Source organism: Orcinus orca, chromosome 16, assembly GCF_937001465.1.
Source record: "Orcinus orca chromosome 16, mOrcOrc1.1, whole genome shotgun sequence".
NCBI lineage: Eukaryota > Metazoa > Chordata > Mammalia > Artiodactyla > Delphinidae > Orcinus > Orcinus orca.
In genome coordinates, this window is record NC_064574.1 from 51,916,686 (window position 1) to 51,936,043 (window position 19,358).

The window sequence follows — 19,358 nt, forward strand, 5'->3', positions numbered from 1 at the left end:
CCCCCCAAAAAAAGAGATCCATACACTCTCCACATTGGCTGTTGTAGGGAGGGAGGGCGGGGCTGTAGAGGGGGTTGCGTGGCTAAATGGACCCTCAGGCCAGTTGGGGGCGCCCACTGCACACGCAGCGCCTGGCCTCAGGGATGGTGAGGGGTGGAGCCTGCGGCAACTCGGAATACTATGATTGGCTGGAACTGAGGGAGGGGAGGGAAGAAGACGTTGACAGAGAGTGCTCCTGCCTCTGACTGGCTGCCAGTGACAGCTCGTGCCAGCCGGCGGGAGAAACGCACAGGTCGCCGGCGCATTGGCCTTTGATTGGGTGGAGCGCGGTGGCGCACGGCTCCGATTGGCTGGGTCTCTCGCAGGGCGGCGCGTGGCCACCTGCTGGAGAAACAAGGCCTCCGCGGACTATGCGCGCTCGGCCCTGGCGCGGCGGTGGTGGCCAAGCTGGCGTCCCGGCTTCCTCGCTCCCGCTCGCATCCGCGGCTGGCCCGCGCCCGCGCCCACTCGCGGTTAGGCCGGGCCCGCGCATCTCTATCCGTGACCCCACCGCCTGCTCCGTCCCTGCCGCACCCGCCGCTGCCCGGACTGCCGCCCGGCCTGAGCCCCGCGCCGCCGCCGCCGCCTCCCTCGGCGCTCGCGCTGGCCGAGCTGCCGCCGCTGCCCGCGCTCCCGCTGCGGCCCAAGCCGGTGGCGCCCTGGGGCCCCGGCGCCCACATGGCGCTGCCCGACCTGCCGCCCGAGGCCTGGTCTTCCGCGCCGCCCGCCGCCGCCCTCGCCCTGCAGGACCTGCCGCGCCTCCCCGCGCCCGCGCCACCGCCCTCGCATCTGCCGTTACCGCCTCTGCCCGAGACCGCGGTCGCCGCCACGCCAGGGCCCGTGGGCGCGCGCGGCCGCCCGCCACTCAACACCGAGCCGCCCCCGCAGCCGCTACCGCCGCTACCCACGCGGCCCTCGCCTTTCAACCTGCAGGCACCGCCTGCGCCGCTCGACCCCTGGCCGCTCGACCCCTGGCCGCTGCCCGCCTTTCCCCCGCCGCCGCCACTGCCGCCCCCGCCTCCGCACTTTTTCCTGTAGCCGCCGTGCTGAAGGCCCGGCCCTCCCCGCCCCGGAGGGGCTGCGGGCGGGTGAGTTGGCAGCCCTGCCTGGATTCAGAGGCTATGCCCCTCGCCGCCTTCCCCGCCGGCAGGTTCAGGGGCATGGGTCGGGGTCCGGCTTGGGGAAGAAGGAGGGCGTGTCGGGAGCAGCCCAGCTTTGGGGGAGGAAGGAGCAAGTCTGAAAATAAGCTCGTTTGAAAATTGGGGCCATTTCTTCCATTTTTTCTTACGATCCTACAGGAAGCCTTTTGCCTGGTCATTTGAGAATGTAACTAATTCCTTGTAGTGATAAACTGGCTGGTGATCTGGGCAGGTGGGGCTCGGATCCCACAGCACGCGGCTTGAGGAAATGAAAACAAAATTTAAAAATACTTTTACTAGAGTACGCAAAATGTCTCATTTTCCCTTGTACAGTAAAGGGTTTGGATGTCATCGCTAAGATCTTTCTCTGCTGAAGTTTGTATGGCTTCTTGGAAACTCAGAACCTGCCTTCCAAGTCTTAAGAAGTCAAACTTTCAGCTGAAATAGATCCTGGGGTCCCTTGGGCCTGGGCGCACGGGGAGAACAGCGGTGTTGATGGACAGTCGATACTGGGCCTTGGAACAAGAGTGTCACATGCAAGGGCTCTGAAGTCATCCCCAAGGGACAGGAAAGCTCCCAGGGTGAGTCATGAGAGGAAGCCCCTGTTCTCTCCTCATCCTTACTACCTCCCTTCACCACCCCCACCCCCCTTTCTCCCCAGCATGTACAACGCAGAATAAAGTTCCCTTTGTTACTCAGGTGGCTTGGGCTCAAGTAACCAGGCAGACGTCCTATCTCAGTGGGCTCTTCTACAGCAGCTCAGGAGTGGTATCAGGAAGCCAAATTGACCTTGGGCGACCTCTGAGAGCCTGGGACCTGCCAGCAAGAAAGGCAGTGTATGAGTTTCCTGAGACTGCTGTAGCAAATCACCACAAACTGGGTGGCTTAAAACAGAAATTTAGTCTCTCTTGGTTCTAGAAGCTGCAAGTCCAAAATCAAGGTGTCCCAGGGCCATACTCCCTCCCAAGGCTCTAGGGGAGGATCCTTCCTTGACTCTTGCAGCTTCTGGTGGCTCCAGGTGTTCTTGGTTTATGGCTGCATCACTCCAATCTTTGCCTCCATCTTCATATGACCTTCTCCCTTGTAGCTGTGTCTCACATCTCCCTCTTGTTTTTCTCTTATGACACCTGTCATTGGATATAGGGCCCACCCTAAGTCCAGAATGCTCTCATCTTGAGATCCTTAAGTACACCTGCAAAGACCCTTTTTTCAAATAAGGCCACGCTGACACGTTCCAGGGCTTGGGACTGGACATAGTGTTGGGGGCCACCATCCAATCCATACAGGCAGTGTGCTCTCCCTTGTGGGGCTGGCCCACCTGCCCCGCTGTCTTTCAGCTTCCCTAAAGCCTGTGTTAGGCCCTACCCCTTGCTGAACCTGAGCCTTGGGTGCCCTTGGAGTACTCACGCAGGATCCAAAGGCGCTAGTGCCTTGATAAAACTCTCACTGGCACAGGAAAAAAAGTAGACCGACTTTCCCCTTTGCTGAATTGTGGCCGAGTTCGCATTCCTGCCAGCTTGCTGCTTCCTCTATGCTCTTTATGTCCTGTAGCCCTCCCCACTCTGAGCTGAGAATCAGACAGTAAACAGGAAGGACAAGACTGAATGTGGGCTCCTAAAGAAGACAGCACTCTCAGAGCTTCAGATGCTGCTGGTTGTAAGCTGACAATTACAACTGATAATAAAGTTGTTACCCAGTCAATGGAGTCGGCCCCAGTTTACAAGTGAAACTGCCATTGTGCTCTTGATGAAATACTCCCATCCCAAGTTAATACCTACAATAATACCTAAGGTGTGCAGGGCACTTGCGGCCCAGCCAGTGCCTTTGGCAACCCTGGAGGTAAGCAGGGCAGGCTTCTCCCTCTGGTTTGTAGCCAGGAGACACCCGAGATTAGGCAGACGTGACTTGCCCAGCAAGGTCCTGGGGTGGGGTTGACACCACGTCTGACCCCAGAGTTCACTGATCTGCGTGCTGCGAGTGGAGAGCACTCTTTGCTTTCTGAGACGGGGACATGGACACGGTGAAAGTGAACCCGGGTGGAGGGTGGCTTCCCGTGTAATCAGATACAGATGTTGTTCTGTGCAGAGACTTCCCCATGACGCAGGGAGCCTCGAGGAGTGGGAGGAGGAGGGGATGGCTGGCTCTGGAGGAAAGGACAGGATGCAGGGAGGATGGCTTGAGGGAAGCTCAACATGGTGCGGGGTGGCCTGGCTGGGCTGCGGGCTGCATTGCCTTCGGGGAAAGGCACCAGGAGGCCCAGCTTACTCTCAGGAAGCTCAGCCAGCGTTGCTGGGCAAGGAGCTGGAGGCTTTGAAGTCAGTCTAGGGTTGCATCAGGCTTGTCCTGTTTCCCACGTGTTCTCTTGGCCAAGTTCCTTACCTCTCTGAGCTTGCTCCCTTGTCTGTAAAATGGGGGCGTAAGTCCCTGAGAATTATTATGGGATGTCAGTGTTTCCTCTTTTCCTTTTGGTTCAGGAGCCAGGGGCTTTCTACCTGCAACTTCGGGGCCTCAGGTGCCTCCCTAGGGAAATGGGCGATGCAGCCTTTGGGGTTGTTGTGCAGCCCCCATAGCTACCTCCATACCCTTCCTGGCACCATGGTGGCCACAGTCAGTTCCCCTCTTTTGTCCTGTTCCCCTGTAAGGGGAGCGAGATGGACAATAGGATTGGAGTTAACCCCCTCCCACTTCACCTTCATCTAAGCTGAGCTGCAGTCTCTTCTGCCCACCTGAGCCTCCCACCCCTCCTCCCTCCCAGAGAGAACAAAGGTTAGTTTCGGTTCTGTCACTCCCTGAAGGGGTGAGGAGGACAAGCCCCCCTCCACTTCCTTGGTTTCCTCCCTCAGTGGTACAGCGGGGAAGGTTCTCCTCCCCCACCTCTTTCCCAGGAGGTGGCGGATGAGGTGGGGCTTCCTGCGGACTCGGTAAAGTGTCATTGAGATGGTAACTACACAGTGGGGGTCCCGGCCTCTCCTGTCCATAGCCTTCCAGCCCGAGTCCCAGGCCCAGCCTAGGCCCCAACTTTAACCCTTTGGTTCCCAGATCCAGCTGAATCCAGGTTGACCAGAGGACCTAAGAGAGGGCCTGGGGCCTCCCAGCCGTGGCCTAAGGAGGGCTGAGGGCTGAGGGTGGGCAGTACATTCCTGCCCAAGTGCCCTGGGACTCTGACCTCTGCTGCCCATCCCCCCCCACACACACAGTGTGCCTCTCCTAGTTCTCTGACAAATGTCCCCACATTTACTCTCCGTCTAGGCTGTGGAGGAGGCGCCTTATCAAGAGGGGGAAAAGGGAGACAGGTGGGAGGAAGCTGAAGCTGCCCCGTGCCCGGAGGCAGGTCTGGCTGGGATTGGTTTCTGGGGGCGGCGGCAAGAGGGGTGTCTTCATCCTCTGACCGCCCACCTCCCGTGTGGCAGTGCAGGGGTAGAGTGTAGACATGTCGGGCCGAAGAGGAAATGGGATCTAAGAAGTTTAGGGTCCTCATTGTGCCATCTCTGGGCACCACGTTTACCTGGTGTGTGTAGTGCCCACACCAGGCCCCATCACGACGTTGGGGGGAGGGGGTTGGAGCTGCCCGTGGAACTGGTGGGCCCTTAAAGCAAGGCCCAATTGCAGGCTGACCAACTGTCCCCATCCCCTGCGACCCCCCTACAAAGGGCTCAGTGCTCAAACCAGGAATGTACTAGGCAAATCAGGATGAGTTGGTGACCTTATGCCCAAGGCAGGAGGCAGACTCTCTCCAGGCCTGGGGAAGGAAAAGGCCCTGGGCTGAGGCTGCCCAGGATGGGAGGCCTTTTGTGCGGTTCGGTGGGCCCTCCAGAGATCCGGGCTGGCTGCTGCTCCCTGACACCTGCCTGCCCAAACCTGTGTGACTGGATTCCTGGTGGCCCCAGAGGGAGCCCACTGAAGGCTTGCCTCTATTTGCCCTTCTTCTCAACCACCCACCTACCCCATGAAGTCTGAGGCCTGGGGGCGTGAGGGGGCACTAGATGAGCTGGACAACCTGCCCAGGGCTCCCCCTGCCCATCACAGCCAGCAGGGAGCTCTGGCCGTGTCCCAGCCAGCTAGCATCAGCACCCTCCTCCCGTCTTCAGGCTGGGGCCACCAGGTCAGCCCATACCAGTTGATCTCTGCCCCTCTCTGGGGAGGCACCCAGTGTGGAGAAAGCTCCAATCATTGGCGTCCGCCTATCAGACCCACTGGCTGGCACTGGCCTCAGTTGTTCCATTTTAGGGGGAGGCGTTCTTGTGCTTTTCTGGGGCACCCACCCCTTTGCAAATCTGATGAAGTTATAAACCTCTTTTCCAAAAAATTGCTAAAACCCATTCCCAGAAGCAATGCAGCCACTTGAAATTAGAATCCTTTATAAATGAAGCCCCACTGGGTAGGTGAGGAGGCACCTAGCACCCCTCCCCTCCCTCAGGGTCGTAGAGTGGTGCAGCGGCCAGGTGTGCATTGGGGGGCCTCCCACCCCTGCCCCCACAGGCCAGGTGAGCTCCAGCTTCCTCAGGAGGAGGGCGGGTGGAGAGGGTCTCCCCCGGGGGTCTTCTCCACCACCCTGGAGAGTGGAATTTTCATCAGCCCCCAACTCCCTTTTCACACAGTAATCCTCAGTTCTTAGCACCCAGGGAGGGCCTTGAAGGAGCTCATGGCCCGCCCCAAATGAGGGGCTCCTGTTTGTGCGCTTCTCAAAGGGACCTTTGACCCAAGGAGGCTAAGGACCTTGACCTTCCATGAACTGGCCCTGGGTTGGGGGCAGGATTTGAGCCATGGTCTGTGTGACTTCCAGGCTGCCCCCACGAGGGGAGTCACAGGCTCTGAGGGGGTCTTCAGGAGGGGTGTCTTTCCTGAGGACTGTGGGGCAGGGCTCAGGGACGCCCTCCTCTGTGGTGTCCCACTCCCCGAGGAACAGAGTTGGGTGCTTGGGCTGCACCCCCACGGAGGGCTCACGCCCCTGCTACTCTCCCCCTTCCCCCTCCCCCACCTGCACAACGGGCTCTTTGTCCCTGGCCCCCAGACACCCTCAGCTCAGCCCCCAGATTCAGCAGCAGGGGTGGGGATGGCACACCTGAGCTGATGTAGAAGTTGGGGGTGGTGGTTTTCTAGGCCATTGCCTGGGTGATGCCACCTGAGCTGAGCGCCAGGCACCTGTTGCTGGGGAACAGTGCGGGCAGGGCCCCTCCCTCGGGAGCCGCCAGCGCCACTGGGCTGAGACGGGAGACGGATCAGATTCCAGAGAGTCCCCGGTTGGCAGGCAGCTGGACAGGGGCGGGGTGTGTGATACTGGGGAAGCTGGTGCGTTTGCATCACGGGGTGGGGGAGAGCAGAGACAGCGGCGGGCGGGGGACAGGAGGCTCCCCAAGATACCCTCCCACTTCTGTCCTGAGCCAGTTCCTTTATGGCCCCCATTCCTTCCTCCACAGCCGGTCCTCAGTCTCCCCATTCCTTTGTCCATGGGTTCCTATGGCATGGATGTTCTTTCTTCCCCTGTTCCATCCTGGTCATGACCCACCCCCGCACTGACCCTGAGGCCCCCATCCCATCCCCAGCCCCGCCTCCTCCCATCACTCTGGCTTCCCCAGTCTCGGCCTCTCTGCTCCTCCCCTGCCTTGGCCTTAAAACCCCGCCTGCAACCGGGAGCCAGCAGAGTCCCCAGGTGGCACTGCCAGGTGAGCCGCTCAGCGTGAACCTGCACCAACTCTGGGGACACATCTCTCTTCAGCCTGAAGGTGGGTCGGGAGGGTCCGTGCAAGCTGGGTCAGACAGGCGGCGGTGGGACCTGACTGCAGGGTGGCAGGAGCAGCCGCTGGGCATCTGAGGGGCGACGGGCCCCTCGAAGGGACACCAGCCGCTCAGCTGAGCAGGACTTGAGGTTGATTTGTGTTTGTGGAGGTTCAGAGACACATCTGTGAGGGGCACGGAGCGAGGAGGTGCCTTGCCAGAGGCTCACAGATGTGAGGACTGTCTTGGTCAGAGGACGCTGACTTACGCTTCGCAGCATCGGACCCACTCCTGCAAATCAACCAGGCCTCCTAGAGTTGGGAAGACCTAACTGAGGGAACAGATGGCTTCGGCTGCTCTTGAACTCCTGGGCATGACCCTAGCTGTGCTGGGCTGGCTGGGGACCCTGGTGTCCTGTGCCCTGCCCCTGTGGAAGGTGACTGCCTTCATCGGCAACAGCATTGTGGTGGCCCAGGTGGTGTGGGAGGGGCTGTGGATGTCCTGTGTGGTGCAGAGCACCGGCCAGATGCAGTGCAAGGTGTACGACTCGCTGCTGGCGCTGCCCCAGGATCTGCAGGCTGCCCGAGCCCTCTGCGTTATCGCCCTCTTGCTGGCTCTGCTTGGCCTGCTGGTGGCCATCACGGGTGCACAGTGTACCACCTGCGTGGAGGATGAAGGCGCCAAGGCCCGCATTGTGCTCACCGGGGGGGTCATCCTCCTCCTCTCAGGCATCCTGGTGCTCATCCCTGTGTGCTGGACCGCCCACGCCATCATCCAGGACTTCTACAACCCCCTGGTGGCTGAGGCCCTCAAGCGGGAGCTGGGAGCCTCTCTCTACCTGGGCTGGGCGGCATCTGCCCTGCTTATGTTGGGCGGGGGCCTCCTCTGCTGCACATGCCCCCCGCCCCAGATCGACCGGCCCCGGGGACCGAGGTTGGGCTACTCTATCCCCTCCCGCTCGGGTGCATCTGGGCTGGACAAGAGAGACTACGTATGAGGTGAATGTCCATGGAAGCCTGCTGCTTAGAACCTTGACCCTGTGCTGGATGCCCTGCCCTAATCCTTGCCTTCTACTGTCAATTCCTCCCCCAGGTGAAACCCACTTTCCAGATGCTGGAGCCCAGCCCGGCTGCAGTGCTAGTCTCAGCGGGCCTGACTGAGTCTAGACCCTCTTCAGGGTCCCCACCTCCATCCAGGCAGGGTGCCCTGGCCTGCCCCTGCTTCCCCCAATTTTCTCTCTTCTGCTGTCTCCTTCTTCAGGCTGGCCCTCCTCTTCCTGAGCCCTCCCCTGCCCCCCAAACCTGGGCCTCACCCAAAGGGCAGTAGCTCCTTATGCCCTCCCTGGCCTGGAGTTGGTCCCTTCTGACCTGGCCACTACCAGCATCCAGAGGCCCATCTGGACAGGTCATCTGGGAGCAGCCACTCTCCTCCAGGCCTGGAGGCCCTGCCCATCATCAACCCCCCTCACCGCCACCTTTGAGTAGGGAATAAATAGACCATTTGTAACCCGGCTCCTTTGATCTGTGGTTGGGCCGGGAAGACCTGATGGCCTCTCCTGGGTTTGTCTGGCCAAGGCCTGCTCCAGGTCCTGACCAGTGGGTAACCTCACTCAGGCCACGCAAGGCACGGGGGCAACACGGGAGGTGAGTGACTTGTGCCCACCTCCTCCTGCCAGGCTGGCACTCAGCAGACCCCCAGCAACACCAAAGGCAAGTAACCAAACAAAATGTGCTTTATTTAGTAAAAACTGGTGAGTGTGGGCAGGACATGGCAGAAGTGCACAGGGGCTGGGGATGGGAGGGTCAGGGGTCAGCACAGGGGGGACATGACTCAGGATGGAGAAGCCAGAGGTCAGAAGACTTGGAGGTGGGTGGGTCTTTGGTAACTTATCACCTGCTCCTCTAGAGGCTACACGTGGCTCAAAAGCCCCTGGGGGTTCCAGAGGCCTGACCAGCAAGGGAAGGCTTGTCTCTGCAGGCCTAGGGAGGTCCTACCCCCAACATCAGCAGGAACTCTCGGGGACAGGATGAAAGCACCTGGATAGCAAGCACCCTTCACATGGGGCCCAAAGCTCCAGGTTGGTCTCTAAGATGGGGGTGTCCAGGGTGGAGAAAGATCCAGAAACTCTGAAGCATCACCTCTTTGGCTCCATCATCCAAAGGTGAGGAACGCCAGTAGCAGAGCCCAGGTGGGTTATCAAATGGATTAACCACCGCCCCCCACCAATATAAAGCAAAAACAACACCAAAGCTGTCATGGATCACCATTGCCATGGCTCCAGCTCAGAGGGTTAGGCTCCACTCTCAAGGGAGCCCACGCTCCCCTTCCCGAATTAGACGTAATTCTTAGTGGGGTACTCAGAGGGACCCCGAGAGGCAGTATGCGGGGCTGAGGCCGAGTATCGGGCCATATAATGGCTGGAGCCCCGGGACCCCCCAGAGGGGCAGGTGCAGCACAGTAGCCCCCCACCCAGCAACAAAAGGCCAGAAGCTGCCCAGCCCAGGTAGAGGGAGGCTCCCAGCTCCCGCTTTTGGGCCTCGGCCACCAGGGGGTTGTAGAAGTCCTGGATGATGGTGTGGGCAGTCCAGCACACGGGGATCAGGGTCAGGACTCCTGAGATGACAAAGATGATCCCAGAGATGAGCACCAGACGGGCCTTGGAGTCCTTGTCCTCCACACAGGTGGTGCACTTGGCCCCTGCGAGGTAGACCAGCAGGCCGAGCAGGACCACTAGGAGAGTGATGACACAGAGGGCTCGGGCAGCCTGCAGGTCCTGGGGCAGCGCCAGCAGCGAGTCGTACACCTTGCACTGCATCTGGCCAGTGCTCTGCACCACGCAGGACATCCACAGCCCCTCCCACACCACCTGGGCCACCACAATGCTGTTGCCGATGAAGGCGGTCACCTTCCACAGGGGCAGGGCACAGGACACCAGGGCATTCACCCAGCCAAGCAGTGTCAGGACAATCCCCAGGATTTGCAGACCAGCAGAGGCCATGGTGAGGTTGAGGTTGAGGAGCTGCACTGCGGGACAGAAGCAGAGTAACGTTAAGATCAGCTGGCCCAGCCCCTGGTTCCCAGTGAATGCTAACCCCCATGCCACATGCCATGGCCACCACACAGGACACCAAGAGTATGAACCCTGGGAATCAGGACACCGTGTCCTGTAACATGGGCAAGGCATGCTCCCTGAGCCTCATTTTCTCATGGGCAAAATGAGCATTTAATGCTTTAGTATTTTTTTTTCCCCAGACAGGCACTAGTTTATAAGAGTGAAAAAGTAAGCAACCCAGTCCTAGTTGTTTTGAGTGCAAATGAAATATAAAGCCTATGCACATGCTTGCCCATGGCTTCAGCTACTTTGGGTACAAAGGGGCAAAAGGGATGAAACAATAGAATGCAGTTTTTTGGTGGTTTCCACAGGGTTAATGGGTGGTAGGTTTGCTCTAGCCATGAGTTTCAGGCTTAAAACTTAGTTTTAACACCAAGAATAGAGATACAAGTTTCCTCCCAGCACCCAACATAAATGTCCAAACCCTTCACCCCAACTTGGTTCTGTACCCCATACAGGCGGTTGCCAGTTTGATCTTAAGATCTTGTGTACATGGTGGCCAGTCAGCCCTGGCCTTGCCTGCCACTGCCTGGCCCAAACCAATCCCACCCAGTCAGACCCTGGATGGGGCAGGAGAGATGGTGGGAAACAAAAACAAAAACAGCCCTCCCACCCCGAAGCACTTCCTTTCCCAAGGCCACCGGCTGCCTCCCTGGTTCCTGCCCTTCTGTCCTCCCCTAGGGGGGCCACAGAGCAGACCCCCAAGGTTGGTGACTTTTTTTTGTGTATTCTTGCCCCAAGTGCCATTCTCTCAGGACACAACTTCCCTAAAAGAAGTTACCACCCTTGGGGTCTGTCCAGTGAAACATCTCCTCTGGGGCAGCCCTGGCCCCCTCACATCCCACTTCGTGTTGGAGGTCGCCGCGGGGGATCCCTTCCGTTCAGGGTCCCGTTGTGGCTCTCCATTGCCCAAAGTTCCCGCGCACGGCTCGGACCTAAACTTAGCACCGGGCCCACCAGGGTGGCCAGAGGGCAGACTCTCCACTCATTTGCACCCGCCCATAACCCGGGCCGAACTCATGACCTGGGGGGAGATAGGACGCGGCGGGCCGTGTGGCGCTAATCCCAAACCCAGTGTCAGCCCTCCAGGACTCTGGCCGGGTTAGGGCCGGGGCCACGCCAGACTAGGCACCCAGCACCTCTCCCTTACAAGCGTGTCCCTGCTCTCGACCCCTTCCCTTTCCACGCACTACAGGCTCGGCTCATCCGAGGGCGTCCCCTCCCGCTCTCGATCCCTATTTCCCTTCTGAGTCTGGCCCGAAGAAGGGTGTCCTCAGCCCCCCGGCCTGGAAGCCGCGCACCCTGGAAGGTTCTAATGGCGGCGCTAGCTGCAGGGTCCGCTCCCGCAGGTGAGGGGGAAGGGAGCCCCGCCCCAGAGGGAAGCACAGGTGGGGGAGGGGCGCCTGGGTTTCGGTGCCTTTGTCCCCGGGCTGGGGGGAGGGGCGTTTAACCCTTCCGCCAAAGGACCCCATTAGGGCTTTGGTGCAGCCCCCCGCCCAGGGGCTCCTGGCCCTGGGTGGCTGCCGCCCAATCAGTTCAGGTTCTTCACGCGCACCCCAACCCAACTCCGCCACTCCCCCTGCCCCCCTATCTTCGAGGCACCTACCCCCTCCCCCACGACACGCACACTTCCCCCAGGCTCACCTGCAAAGGAGTCCACCAAGATTCGGAGTAGCAGGCGGAGTGCTGGGACTGGGGCGGAGGCGGGGGTCTTAAAGAGGCAATGACGTCACCGGACCACCGCCCAGGGGAGGGGCAGAGACCCCAGTCCAGACCGCGGCGGACGCGCGAATCCCAACCTCGTCAGTGGGGGGCGCTCGAGCCTGGAGCCGCTGCTCCCCCATCTGGCCCGGGTGCAGGGCATCAACTGGCTGAAGTCCGGCAAGCAGTGGGTCAAGGGGCAGGGTATGGAGCCGAACAGAACTTGGGGCTCGACTCCGGAACTCACCTAACCTTCCCGAGCCTCATTTTAGTCTGAAAAATGGAGACAACAAGCCCACATTTTACTATGTAACTATGTCCTAAGGTAGAAATTAAAGGGCACAGTATTATTATTTTTGTTGTATTGTTATTATCATACCCTCGGGGCCCTTAAGAAACAGCTTTCTCTGTGCTGGGTTGTTTCGTGTCAGATCCGCCCTCTCGCCCAACATGCACCTCCTGGGCTTCCGCACCGAGAAGGCAGGGCCAGATCTGCATCCCTTTGGCGTTCTGGCCGCTCCCGCACAGAGACGGCGTTTGTTGAGCGAATAACTGAACTTAGAGGTCCGGGCGGGACCCGGCATCTAGGGGTGGATCATGGGGCGGGGAGAGGCTAGGGATCCGCCCCGGAAGGCGGGGGCGGGGCCGCTGCTGTCTGCCCCGGTACGCGGGCGGCCAGCGCAGACTGCAGCCGCCGCCCGACGAACACCATGTCTCCTGGCCCACTACGCCCGCTGCCGCGGCTCTTCGTGCTGGGGCTCGGGCTGGCGCTGCTGCGCGCCGCGGCCGGGGAGCGAGTGCCAGGTATGCCCGGCCCGGGCTGGGCGGGAGGGCGTGGGAGACGGAGGACTCCCAGGTCCGGGATCGGGGAGCCGTCATTGGGGGCCTAGAGGGGGGGGCAGAACTGGGGGGACTAGGCGGACATGGGGATCCGGGGTCAGGTGGTCTCCAGACACCGCGCTCCCTGGCCAGGAGAGGTCCCATCTCGCTCCCAGCTTCATCCGTAGTCCGGGCCTCAGTTTCCCGCCTGTCCAACTTGGGGGGCGGGGGAGGCTTCGGTCCTGAGTCTGGACTCGGAAGTGGAGAGAGAAGAAAAGTTTGAGGGAGGGATGTCCCGTCCGGTAAGGTGGCACGCCCCCAGCCTGATCAATACCGGGTCTGCCCACCCCCCTTAACCGGAGAGTTGGGGGGGTGTTGAGAGGCACGGAGGTCTGTGCCCCCCATACCATGTGGGGTGCCCCCTTCCATCCGGTGACTTCAGTGCCCAGCTATGCGGGGGGAGGGACCGGGGTCGGGCCCGGTGCCCAGGAATGAGTCACCCGCCGGCGGCGGCGGGGGGGCTGTTATGGGGACCTGACCCACTCCCCCAGCGTCCCGCACTACGCCCCCCTCTCCCCCGCGCTGCCGTGTCCCGGTCGGGCCGTGCGGTCACCTGTGAGGAATGTGGAGGGAGGGCGCCGGTGACTCACGTTATTCGAGCCGGCCGACCCTGACCTCAGCCCCAAAAATAGCCGCCCCCCGCCTCTGACTCGTGGCCCCCTCCCCAGGCACCACCCCCTGCTCTCGCGGCAGCTCCTGGAGCGCGGACCTAGACAAGTGCATGGACTGCGCATCGTGCCCCACGCGACCGCACAGCGACTTCTGCCTGGGCTGTGAGTGGGGGCGGGGCCAGAGGCGAGCGGACCCCAGTCTGGGGGAGAGGGTTGCTGGGTGGAGAGGGGAGCAGATCTGTGGAATTAATTGGGAGAGGCTGGATTGAGGAAGGGGCTCTGACTGGGGTAGGGACCAAGGTGGAGGAAAGGCTTAAGGCTCCGATCTAGGGGGCGGGGCTGGTCCCTAGAGGGGCGAGGTCTGACTTGGAGTCCCGCCCCCAGGCGCTGCGGCCCCTCCAGCCTCCTTCAGGCTGCTGTGGCCCATCCTTGGGGGTGCCCTGAGCCTGGCCCTCGTTCTGGGGCTGCTTTCCGGATTCCTGGTCTGGAGACGGTGCCGCAGGAGAGAAAAGTTTACCAGTAAGTGTGCCCCTGCCCGCCCGACGGCCCCTCATCATTCCTCAACAACTCCCCCGCTCCTGATGCCCCTCTTCTTATCTTGCAGCCCCCATCGAGGAGACCGGCGGGGAGGGCTGTCCTGGCGTGGCCCTGATCCAGTGACAGTGAGCGCCCCCTGCCAGCAGGAGGCTGCGCCCACTCATCATTCATTCATTCATTCTGGAGCCAGCCCCAGCCTCCCAGACACAGCCAGAGCCAGGCTGCTCCAACCACAGGGGTGTGGAGGGATGGGGGACAGCGAGTCACCTCTCTGAGGCCTGGGTCCAGGCTTCAGAAGGGCCTTCCAAGGTGTCTGACTGCCCTGACTCTGGCTCCAGAATAGAAAAGGAGACCCTGGCTGGCTCATGCCAGACAGCTGACACTAAGGAACCACAGCATTTGCACAAGGGTCCCCCCACCCCCACTATGGCCTGGGGGCCAGGCTGACCTGAGAGACAGACACAACATCAGGACCCACCCACTCAGATGTACTGAAATTCCACCAGGGGGTCTCAGCCTGGGGGGCTAGGGACCTGTTCCTAACACTAGGGGGCTGGCCCTCTAGCACGGCTGGCCCTAAGACACTGCCCCTCCAACCCCCAAAAGGGGGGAGATATTTATTTTGGGAAGAAAGTTTGGAGGGGGAGAGAATTTATTAATAAAAGAATCTTTAACTTTAAATGGTTTGGAGAGTGGCATGATCCCAGCCTGACTTCCCAGAGCTGGAGGGAGGAGTGAGTCAGCCGCGGGGGTGGGGGTGAGGCTCTGACTCACACATTCTCAATGCCTGAGCCCAGCCTGCCAGGACCTGGCTGTGCCCTGACCGTTTTCCAGGGAAGATCTTGAGAAGAAACCCCAGCATCCAGCACCCCTGCCCTGCCCTCCCTTTCCCAAAGGCCCTGGGTTCCACACTGTAGCCTTCATTTGCTCAGCAATCTTTATTCAGTTCTCTGGGGAGGGGACGGCTCCCTTCCCATGCTCCTGCGCCTCCCACCCCAGGGCTCCGTGGGGCTCAGTGTCCTCTGTTGGGGGAAGGTCCTGGTGCCCAGAGGCCTGGTCTGGAGGAAAAGCAGGGCAGCTGCTCCCTTCGTGGGAGTGCTGGCCTCCCCTGCTGTGGGGAAGAAGGAAGGTGGGCAGGGGCACTGCCCCCCAGCACTCAGAGCTCCATTATGTCCCCAGCTGGGGTTGCAGGATAGTGGGGGCTGGGGGTGTCCCCCAGCCTCAGCAACCGGAGCGCCTCAGGGATCAGGTTCCCAGGGTAGCACCAGAGAAGCAGCTCAGAGCAAGGGCTTCTGGAAGAGGAAATGACAGTCACGGCACAGGGCTGAGGCTGGACTGGCAGAGCCACACCCCACCTGGTACAGGTCCCCAGGGGCTCCTGGACTGCTGGCACCTTCCAAGGAGCCAAGTAGGAAAACAACAGAGGTTGGCTAGAAGCTAAAAATAGCAAGATGAGGCAGAGCCTGGAGATTGGCTCTGAGGATTGGGTATGATCCTCCAGAAGGCCCAGCTAGTGGATTGTGGATTGTGCCTACCTGAGTGGGGGCAGAGCTGGGGGGAAAGCCATGGGGGGGCTGCAGTAAGGGTGGTCATTGTGCAGGCTGAGTCTAGAGAAATGGGTGACCATGTTCTCCTCAGACAGGAACTGCTTGCGCAGGGGCTCCCTGGGGAGAGATGAGGAGGCAGGCAGCCTGGGATATTCAGAAGAGAGGTAGTCTGATGGGGACCTGAGGTGACAGAGGGCTTGCTGGGAGTCCCTCCCTGCCCCCAAACTCACTGCTCCTCCTCCAGGCGACGCTTGGTACTCATGGGCACAGGTCCTCGGAGAGGGGAGCTGGGAAGAAAAGAGAGCCAGGAGCACCCCACCCTCTTGGACCCATCCCCAGGATCTGCCCAACTAAGCCTGCAGCATCAGCCAGGAGCCCCCAGCCCAACCCTGTCTCAGCTGACGCCTAAGTCACCTCCTCTCCCAGACCATCCAGAAGCCTGCCTCGGAGTCTGTCCAGAGTCTGCAATCCTGTCTTAACTCATGCCCAAGCCCTGCCGATAAACCCCACCGCGTGTCATCCTGCAGACCAGCCCTGAGGGCCCAGCAAAGCTCCTGGGCCCCCGGGCCAGGCCCACCCAGGGCCCCCACACACACCTCGCGTCCACGCCTCGGGACGCCCCTGAGTCAGCCCGCGGGTCGCGCCGGGCCCGACCCTGGGGGCTTCGCTCCAGGGGTTGCTGCAAGATCATTGGTGTTCGGGGTCCTGCGAGCGGAGGGGTGGGATCCGGGCGACAGGGGCGGAGCCTCCGAGGGCGTGGCTCAACACGTGGGCGTGGCTTTAGGCGCGCGCGCGCGCGCGCGGCCAGGTTCCACGCAGGCGCGGAAGACGGACGGCACGGGACTGGAAGGCGGGTCGGTTCAGCGGGGTAGGGGAGGGGAGGTAGGGGAAGGGACCTGGCGTAGTGGCGTTGAGGAGGGCGCCACTTAGTGTTGGGACCTTTTTGGCGGTCACCTCCGCTCCTGGGACTCGGGTTACGCGGCGGCCGCCTTCACGCCGGACCCGCCACCGGTGTTGGGTAGGTGACGCGCCGCGAAAGGGAGGCGCTCGCCGGCACTTCCGGTCTCGTGAGGCTTCGTCGCGTGCGGAGCACTCTGGGACTTTTATTTCTCGAGATGGAGCGAGCCATGCCGCAAGCGGTGCCTCTGGGTCAGGTGAGGGGGCGTGATGCGTGGTACCTTCTGGGGTTTGTAGTCCATGCCCGGCTCCGAAGGGGCCGGCAAGGAGTCGTGCGCTCAAGACCTGTTTTGCGTGGGCTGTTGGTGGGACTCGGATTCTGACCCGAGGGAGGGAGAGTAACCCAGAAATACCTCAGGGGCCTAACATGAAAGTCAGGATACGGATTAGGAGTCAGTACGTTTTTCTGTATTGGAGTAATAGAGCCACTTTTTTTTTTTTTTTTTTTTTTTTTTTGCGGTACGCGGGCCTCTCAATGTTGTGGCATCTCCCGTTGCGGAGCACAGGCTCCGGACGCGCAGGCTCAGCGGCCATGGCTCACGGGCCCAGCCGCTCCGCGGCACGTGGGATCCCACGGACACGAACCTGTGTCCCCTGCATTGGCAGGCAGACTCTCAACCACTGCGCCACCAGGGAAGCCCCTAGAGCCACTTTTTAAGCGGTTTCTCCGAGGCAGCCCTGTGCGAAGCTTTTTATATACAGTAGCTCATCCAATCGTGACGAAATCTCCAGTGGGCTCCTTTTGACAGTTGAGGAAACGTGGAGGAGAGGCTGAGTCCTTGGTCAACAAAAGTTCCAATAGGCATCAAGCCTCAACTCTCCCCTTTCTCACCTCCTTCTTCGAGCCACTCCTGGGACTATATGGACAGGTGCCTGCTTGGTGGGCTATAAAAAGGAGAACTGAGAAGTCAGTGCGGTGGGAGGCCGGACTGCGGCGGGAGGCCGGACTGCAGCAGGGGAAGCAGGAAGGAGTGTGTGGTTCAGGGGTCCCAGACGCCCCAGACAGCCTTCATCCAGCCTCTCTCCACAGATGGAAGTATTTCAGGCCCTGCAGCGGCTGCACATGATCATTTTTTCCCAGAATGTCTCACCCTGTGGGAAGTTCCTGGCAGCCGGCAACAATTACGGGCAGATAGCCATCTTTAGGTACCCTTGCCCCTGCTCCCCACCATCCATTAGCTCTGGCACTTGGTCCTCCTGGGGCTGATGCCCCCTGCTTCTGACTCTCAGGCCCCTCTCCTTTCAGCTTGTCTGCTGCTTTGAGCTCTGAGGCCAAAGAGGAAAGTAAGAAGCCCATGGTGACCTTCCAAGGTGGGTGCAGGCATTGAGGCCAGCTTAGGGAACCCCCGGGTGGACGAGAGGAGCAGGACAGGGTCACTCAGGTTCTGTACTTCCATTTAGCCCACGATGGACCCGTCTACAGCATGGTCTCCACTGATCGACATCTGCTCAGTGCTGGGGATGGGGAGGTGAAGGCCTGGCTTTGGGCAGAGATCCTTAAGAAGGTGAGTGTGGAGCTGGGGGAAGGGTGAGGTGCCCAGACCCAGAGAGAGCCTTTGAGGTCACCCAGTGTTTTCCTCCATGAAGGGCTGTAAGGAGCTGTGGCGTCGTCAGCCCCCATACAGGTGAGCCAGGCCCATGTGGGCAGAGGGCATGTGGGGGTGAAGGTACTGCCTCACAAGAGCTGACTCTGCTTTCCCTCTCCCAGGACCAGTCTGGAAGTACCTGAGATCAATGCTTTGCTTCTCGTCCCCAAGGTTTGAGCCCTTTTTAATCGGGGCTCTGCCCTGCCCTGTTTTGGGCCCAAATTTTAATCCTTCTCCTCTCCCTGTTCTGACTTGACATTCTCTTCTGACCCCATCCTTCCTTCTTCTGCAGGAGAATTCCCTCATCCTGGCGGGGGGAGACTGTCAGTTGCATACGATGGACCTTGAGACGGGGACCTTCACAGTGAGAGGGCTGTGGAACTGGAGTGGCAGGGGCGGGGTGGGGGAGCAGGGGCAGCAGCATCCTTCCTGGATCTTGTCCTGACACTGCCCCTCTCCCTGCAGCGGGCCCTCTGGGGCCACACAGACTACATCCACTGCCTGGCACTGCGGGAGCGGAGCCCCGAGGTGCTGTCAGGTGGCGAGGATGGGGCCGTGCGGCTTTGGGGTAAGGGAATGTCTGATTGGAGGGAAAGATGGTGGTAAGGGAGGCTGGGGCAAGGAGGGTACTTTTTATGGTTCTTCCCCCACAGACCTCCGCACGGCCAAGGAGGTCCAGACGATTGAGGTCTACAAGCACGAGGTGAGGGCGCACCCCATGCTCTGTCCTTCTTCCTTCCTGGGCATCTGCTGTGTCTTCACCTCCTCCTCTATTCTCCTCCTCCCTCCCAGGAGTGCTCGAGGCCCCACAATGGGCGCTGGATTGGATGTTTGGCAACTGACTCCGACTGGATGGTGAGCCGGGCAGAGTGCAGGATGGGGTGGCAGCTCCGGGCCCTGTCCAGCTGAAAGCCTGTGGTTCATGGCGGCTGGGGACCCCCACCTTTCTGCCCAGGTCTGTGGAGGTGGCCCAGCACTAACCCTCTGGCACCTTCGATCCTCCACACCCACCACCGTCTTCCCCATGCGGGCACCACAGAAGCACGTTACCTTCTACCAGGACTTGGTGAGGCCCTCTGTCTTGCTTCTGCCAGCCCTGCCCCGCTCCCCCTGCAGCCCTGAACCCTGAGGCCCCTCCTTGTCTTCCACAGATTCTATCAGCTGGACAGGGTCGCTGTGTCAATCAGTGGCAGCTGAGCGGGGAGCTCAAGGCCCAGGTGCCTGGCTCCTCCCCAGGGCTGCTAAGCCTCAGCCTCAACCAGCAACCAGCAGCCCCTGAGTGCAAGGTGGGTTCAGCAAGGGGCAGTGGGGATCCTGGGAGGCCAGGGCGTGTGGGCAGGTCAGTCACTCCCCTCTTGCCTCTAGGTCCTGACAGCTGCAGGCAACAGCTGCAGGGTGGATGTCTTCACCAATCTGGGCTACCGAGCTTTCTCCCTGTCCTTCTGACCTCCAGCAACACCCCCACCTCCATCTCAGGGGTTCGGAGTGGTTTGGTTTTTTCTTTTTTTTATACTAATAAAATTTGGGGTATTTTT

At 60.6% G+C, this 19,358-nt stretch overlaps 6 protein-coding genes across 9 annotated transcripts; 4 read left to right on the forward strand and 2 right to left on the reverse strand.

Moving 5' to 3' along the window:
* Nucleotides 1-86: 86 nt before the first annotated feature.
* Nucleotides 87-6,934, forward strand: LOC117201493 (uncharacterized). The gene is made up of 3 exons (XM_033429022.2): nt 87-153; nt 326-1,127; nt 1,512-6,934. Exons 1-2 carry the CDS (start codon nt 87-89, stop codon nt 1,075-1,077), a joined length of 819 nt encoding a protein of 272 aa, XP_033284913.2. The 3' UTR covers nt 1,078-1,127; nt 1,512-6,934.
* A 23-nt stretch (nt 6,935-6,957) lies between these two features.
* Nucleotides 6,958-8,557, forward strand: CLDN9 (claudin 9). Its single transcript, XM_004270269.3, has one exon. It carries the CDS (start codon nt 7,237-7,239, stop codon nt 7,888-7,890), a length of 654 nt encoding a protein of 217 aa, XP_004270317.1. The 5' UTR covers nt 6,958-7,236; the 3' UTR covers nt 7,891-8,557.
* A 49-nt stretch (nt 8,558-8,606) lies between these two features.
* Nucleotides 8,607-12,290, reverse strand: CLDN6 (claudin 6). Of its 2 annotated transcripts, XM_004270268.4 has the most exons (3): nt 12,086-12,290; nt 11,650-11,979; nt 8,607-9,917 (listed from the first exon to the last, which is right to left on the reverse strand). In XM_004270268.4, exon 3 carries the CDS (start codon nt 9,889-9,891, stop codon nt 9,226-9,228), a length of 666 nt encoding a protein of 221 aa, XP_004270316.1. In that variant the 5' UTR covers nt 9,892-9,917; nt 11,650-11,979; nt 12,086-12,290; the 3' UTR covers nt 8,607-9,225. The 2 variants fall into 2 exon arrangements, with proteins under 2 accessions (XP_004270316.1, XP_049555036.1); XM_049699079.1 differs by lacking the exon at nt 12,086-12,290 and having other exon boundaries at nt 11,650-12,072.
* Nucleotides 12,291-12,354: 64 nt separating this feature from the next.
* TNFRSF12A (TNF receptor superfamily member 12A) lies at nt 12,355-14,414 on the forward strand. The gene is made up of 4 exons (XM_004270267.3): nt 12,355-12,510; nt 13,254-13,358; nt 13,581-13,715; nt 13,801-14,414. Exons 1-4 carry the CDS (start codon nt 12,417-12,419, stop codon nt 13,854-13,856), a joined length of 390 nt encoding a protein of 129 aa, XP_004270315.1. The 5' UTR covers nt 12,355-12,416; the 3' UTR covers nt 13,857-14,414.
* A 234-nt stretch (nt 14,415-14,648) lies between these two features.
* HCFC1R1 (host cell factor C1 regulator 1) lies at nt 14,649-16,011 on the reverse strand. 2 transcript variants are annotated; one of them, XM_004270264.3, is made up of 4 exons: nt 15,877-16,011; nt 15,511-15,567; nt 15,269-15,397; nt 14,649-15,025 (listed from the first exon to the last, which is right to left on the reverse strand). In XM_004270264.3, exons 1-4 carry the CDS (start codon nt 15,969-15,971, stop codon nt 14,890-14,892), a joined length of 417 nt encoding a protein of 138 aa, XP_004270312.1. In that variant the 5' UTR covers nt 15,972-16,011; the 3' UTR covers nt 14,649-14,889. The 2 variants fall into 2 exon arrangements, with proteins under 2 accessions (XP_004270312.1, XP_012388628.1); XM_012533174.3 differs by having other exon boundaries at nt 15,269-15,424.
* Nucleotides 16,012-16,292: 281 nt separating this feature from the next.
* On the forward strand, nt 16,293-19,357 carry THOC6 (THO complex subunit 6). 2 transcript variants are annotated; one of them, XM_004270262.3, is made up of 13 exons: nt 16,294-16,434; nt 17,268-17,383; nt 17,484-17,548; nt 17,639-17,742; nt 17,825-17,862; nt 17,946-17,994; nt 18,116-18,187; nt 18,289-18,391; nt 18,477-18,526; nt 18,616-18,678; nt 18,779-18,889; nt 18,975-19,109; nt 19,189-19,357. In XM_004270262.3, exons 1-13 carry the CDS (start codon nt 16,396-16,398, stop codon nt 19,267-19,269), a joined length of 1,026 nt encoding a protein of 341 aa, XP_004270310.1. In that variant the 5' UTR covers nt 16,294-16,395; the 3' UTR covers nt 19,270-19,357. The 2 variants fall into 2 exon arrangements, with proteins under 2 accessions (XP_033284911.1, XP_004270310.1); XM_033429020.2 differs by lacking the exon at nt 17,268-17,383 and having other exon boundaries at nt 16,293-16,434.
* The last annotated feature ends 1 nt before the right edge of the window (nt 19,358 follows it).

Bases quoted from the DNA above. Each gene is read 5' to 3' on its own strand.
- THOC6 (XM_004270262.3), top strand. From the start codon at position 16,396: ATGGAGCGAGCCATGCCGCAAGCGGTGCCTCTGGGTCAG. The intron at 17,384-17,483 runs GTACCCTTGCCC...CTCTCCTTTCAG, and splicing joins GGGCAGATAGCCATCTTTAG to CTTGTCTGCTGCTTTGAGCT. The intron at 18,188-18,288 runs GTGAGAGGGCTG...CTCTCCCTGCAG, and splicing joins TTGAGACGGGGACCTTCACA to CGGGCCCTCTGGGGCCACAC.
- LOC117201493 (XM_033429022.2), top strand. From the start codon at position 87: ATGGACCCTCAGGCCAGTTGGGGGCGCCCACTGCACACGCAGCGCCTG. The intron at 154-325 runs GTGGAGCCTGCG...GATTGGGTGGAG, and splicing joins GGCCTCAGGGATGGTGAGGG to CGCGGTGGCGCACGGCTCCG.
- CLDN6 (XM_004270268.4), bottom strand. From the start codon at position 9,891: ATGGCCTCTGCTGGTCTGCAAATCCTGGGGATTGTCCTGACACTGCTT.
- TNFRSF12A (XM_004270267.3), top strand. From the start codon at position 12,417: ATGTCTCCTGGCCCACTACGCCCGCTGCCGCGGCTCTTCGTGCTGGGG. The intron at 12,511-13,253 runs GTATGCCCGGCC...CCCCCTCCCCAG, and splicing joins GGCCGGGGAGCGAGTGCCAG to GCACCACCCCCTGCTCTCGC. The intron at 13,716-13,800 runs GTAAGTGTGCCC...CTTATCTTGCAG, and splicing joins CAGGAGAGAAAAGTTTACCA to CCCCCATCGAGGAGACCGGC.
- HCFC1R1 (XM_012533174.3), bottom strand. From the start codon at position 15,971: ATGATCTTGCAGCAACCCCTGGAGCGAAGCCCCCAGGGTCGGGCCCGG. The intron at 15,568-15,876 runs GTGTGTGTGGGG...TTTTCTTCCCAG, and splicing joins TCCCGAGGCGTGGACGCGAG to CTCCCCTCTCCGAGGACCTG. The intron at 15,425-15,510 runs GTGAGTTTGGGG...TGAATATCCCAG, and splicing joins CGTCGCCTGGAGGAGGAGCA to GCTGCCTGCCTCCTCATCTC.
- CLDN9 (XM_004270269.3), top strand. From the start codon at position 7,237: ATGGCTTCGGCTGCTCTTGAACTCCTGGGCATGACCCTAGCTGTGCTG.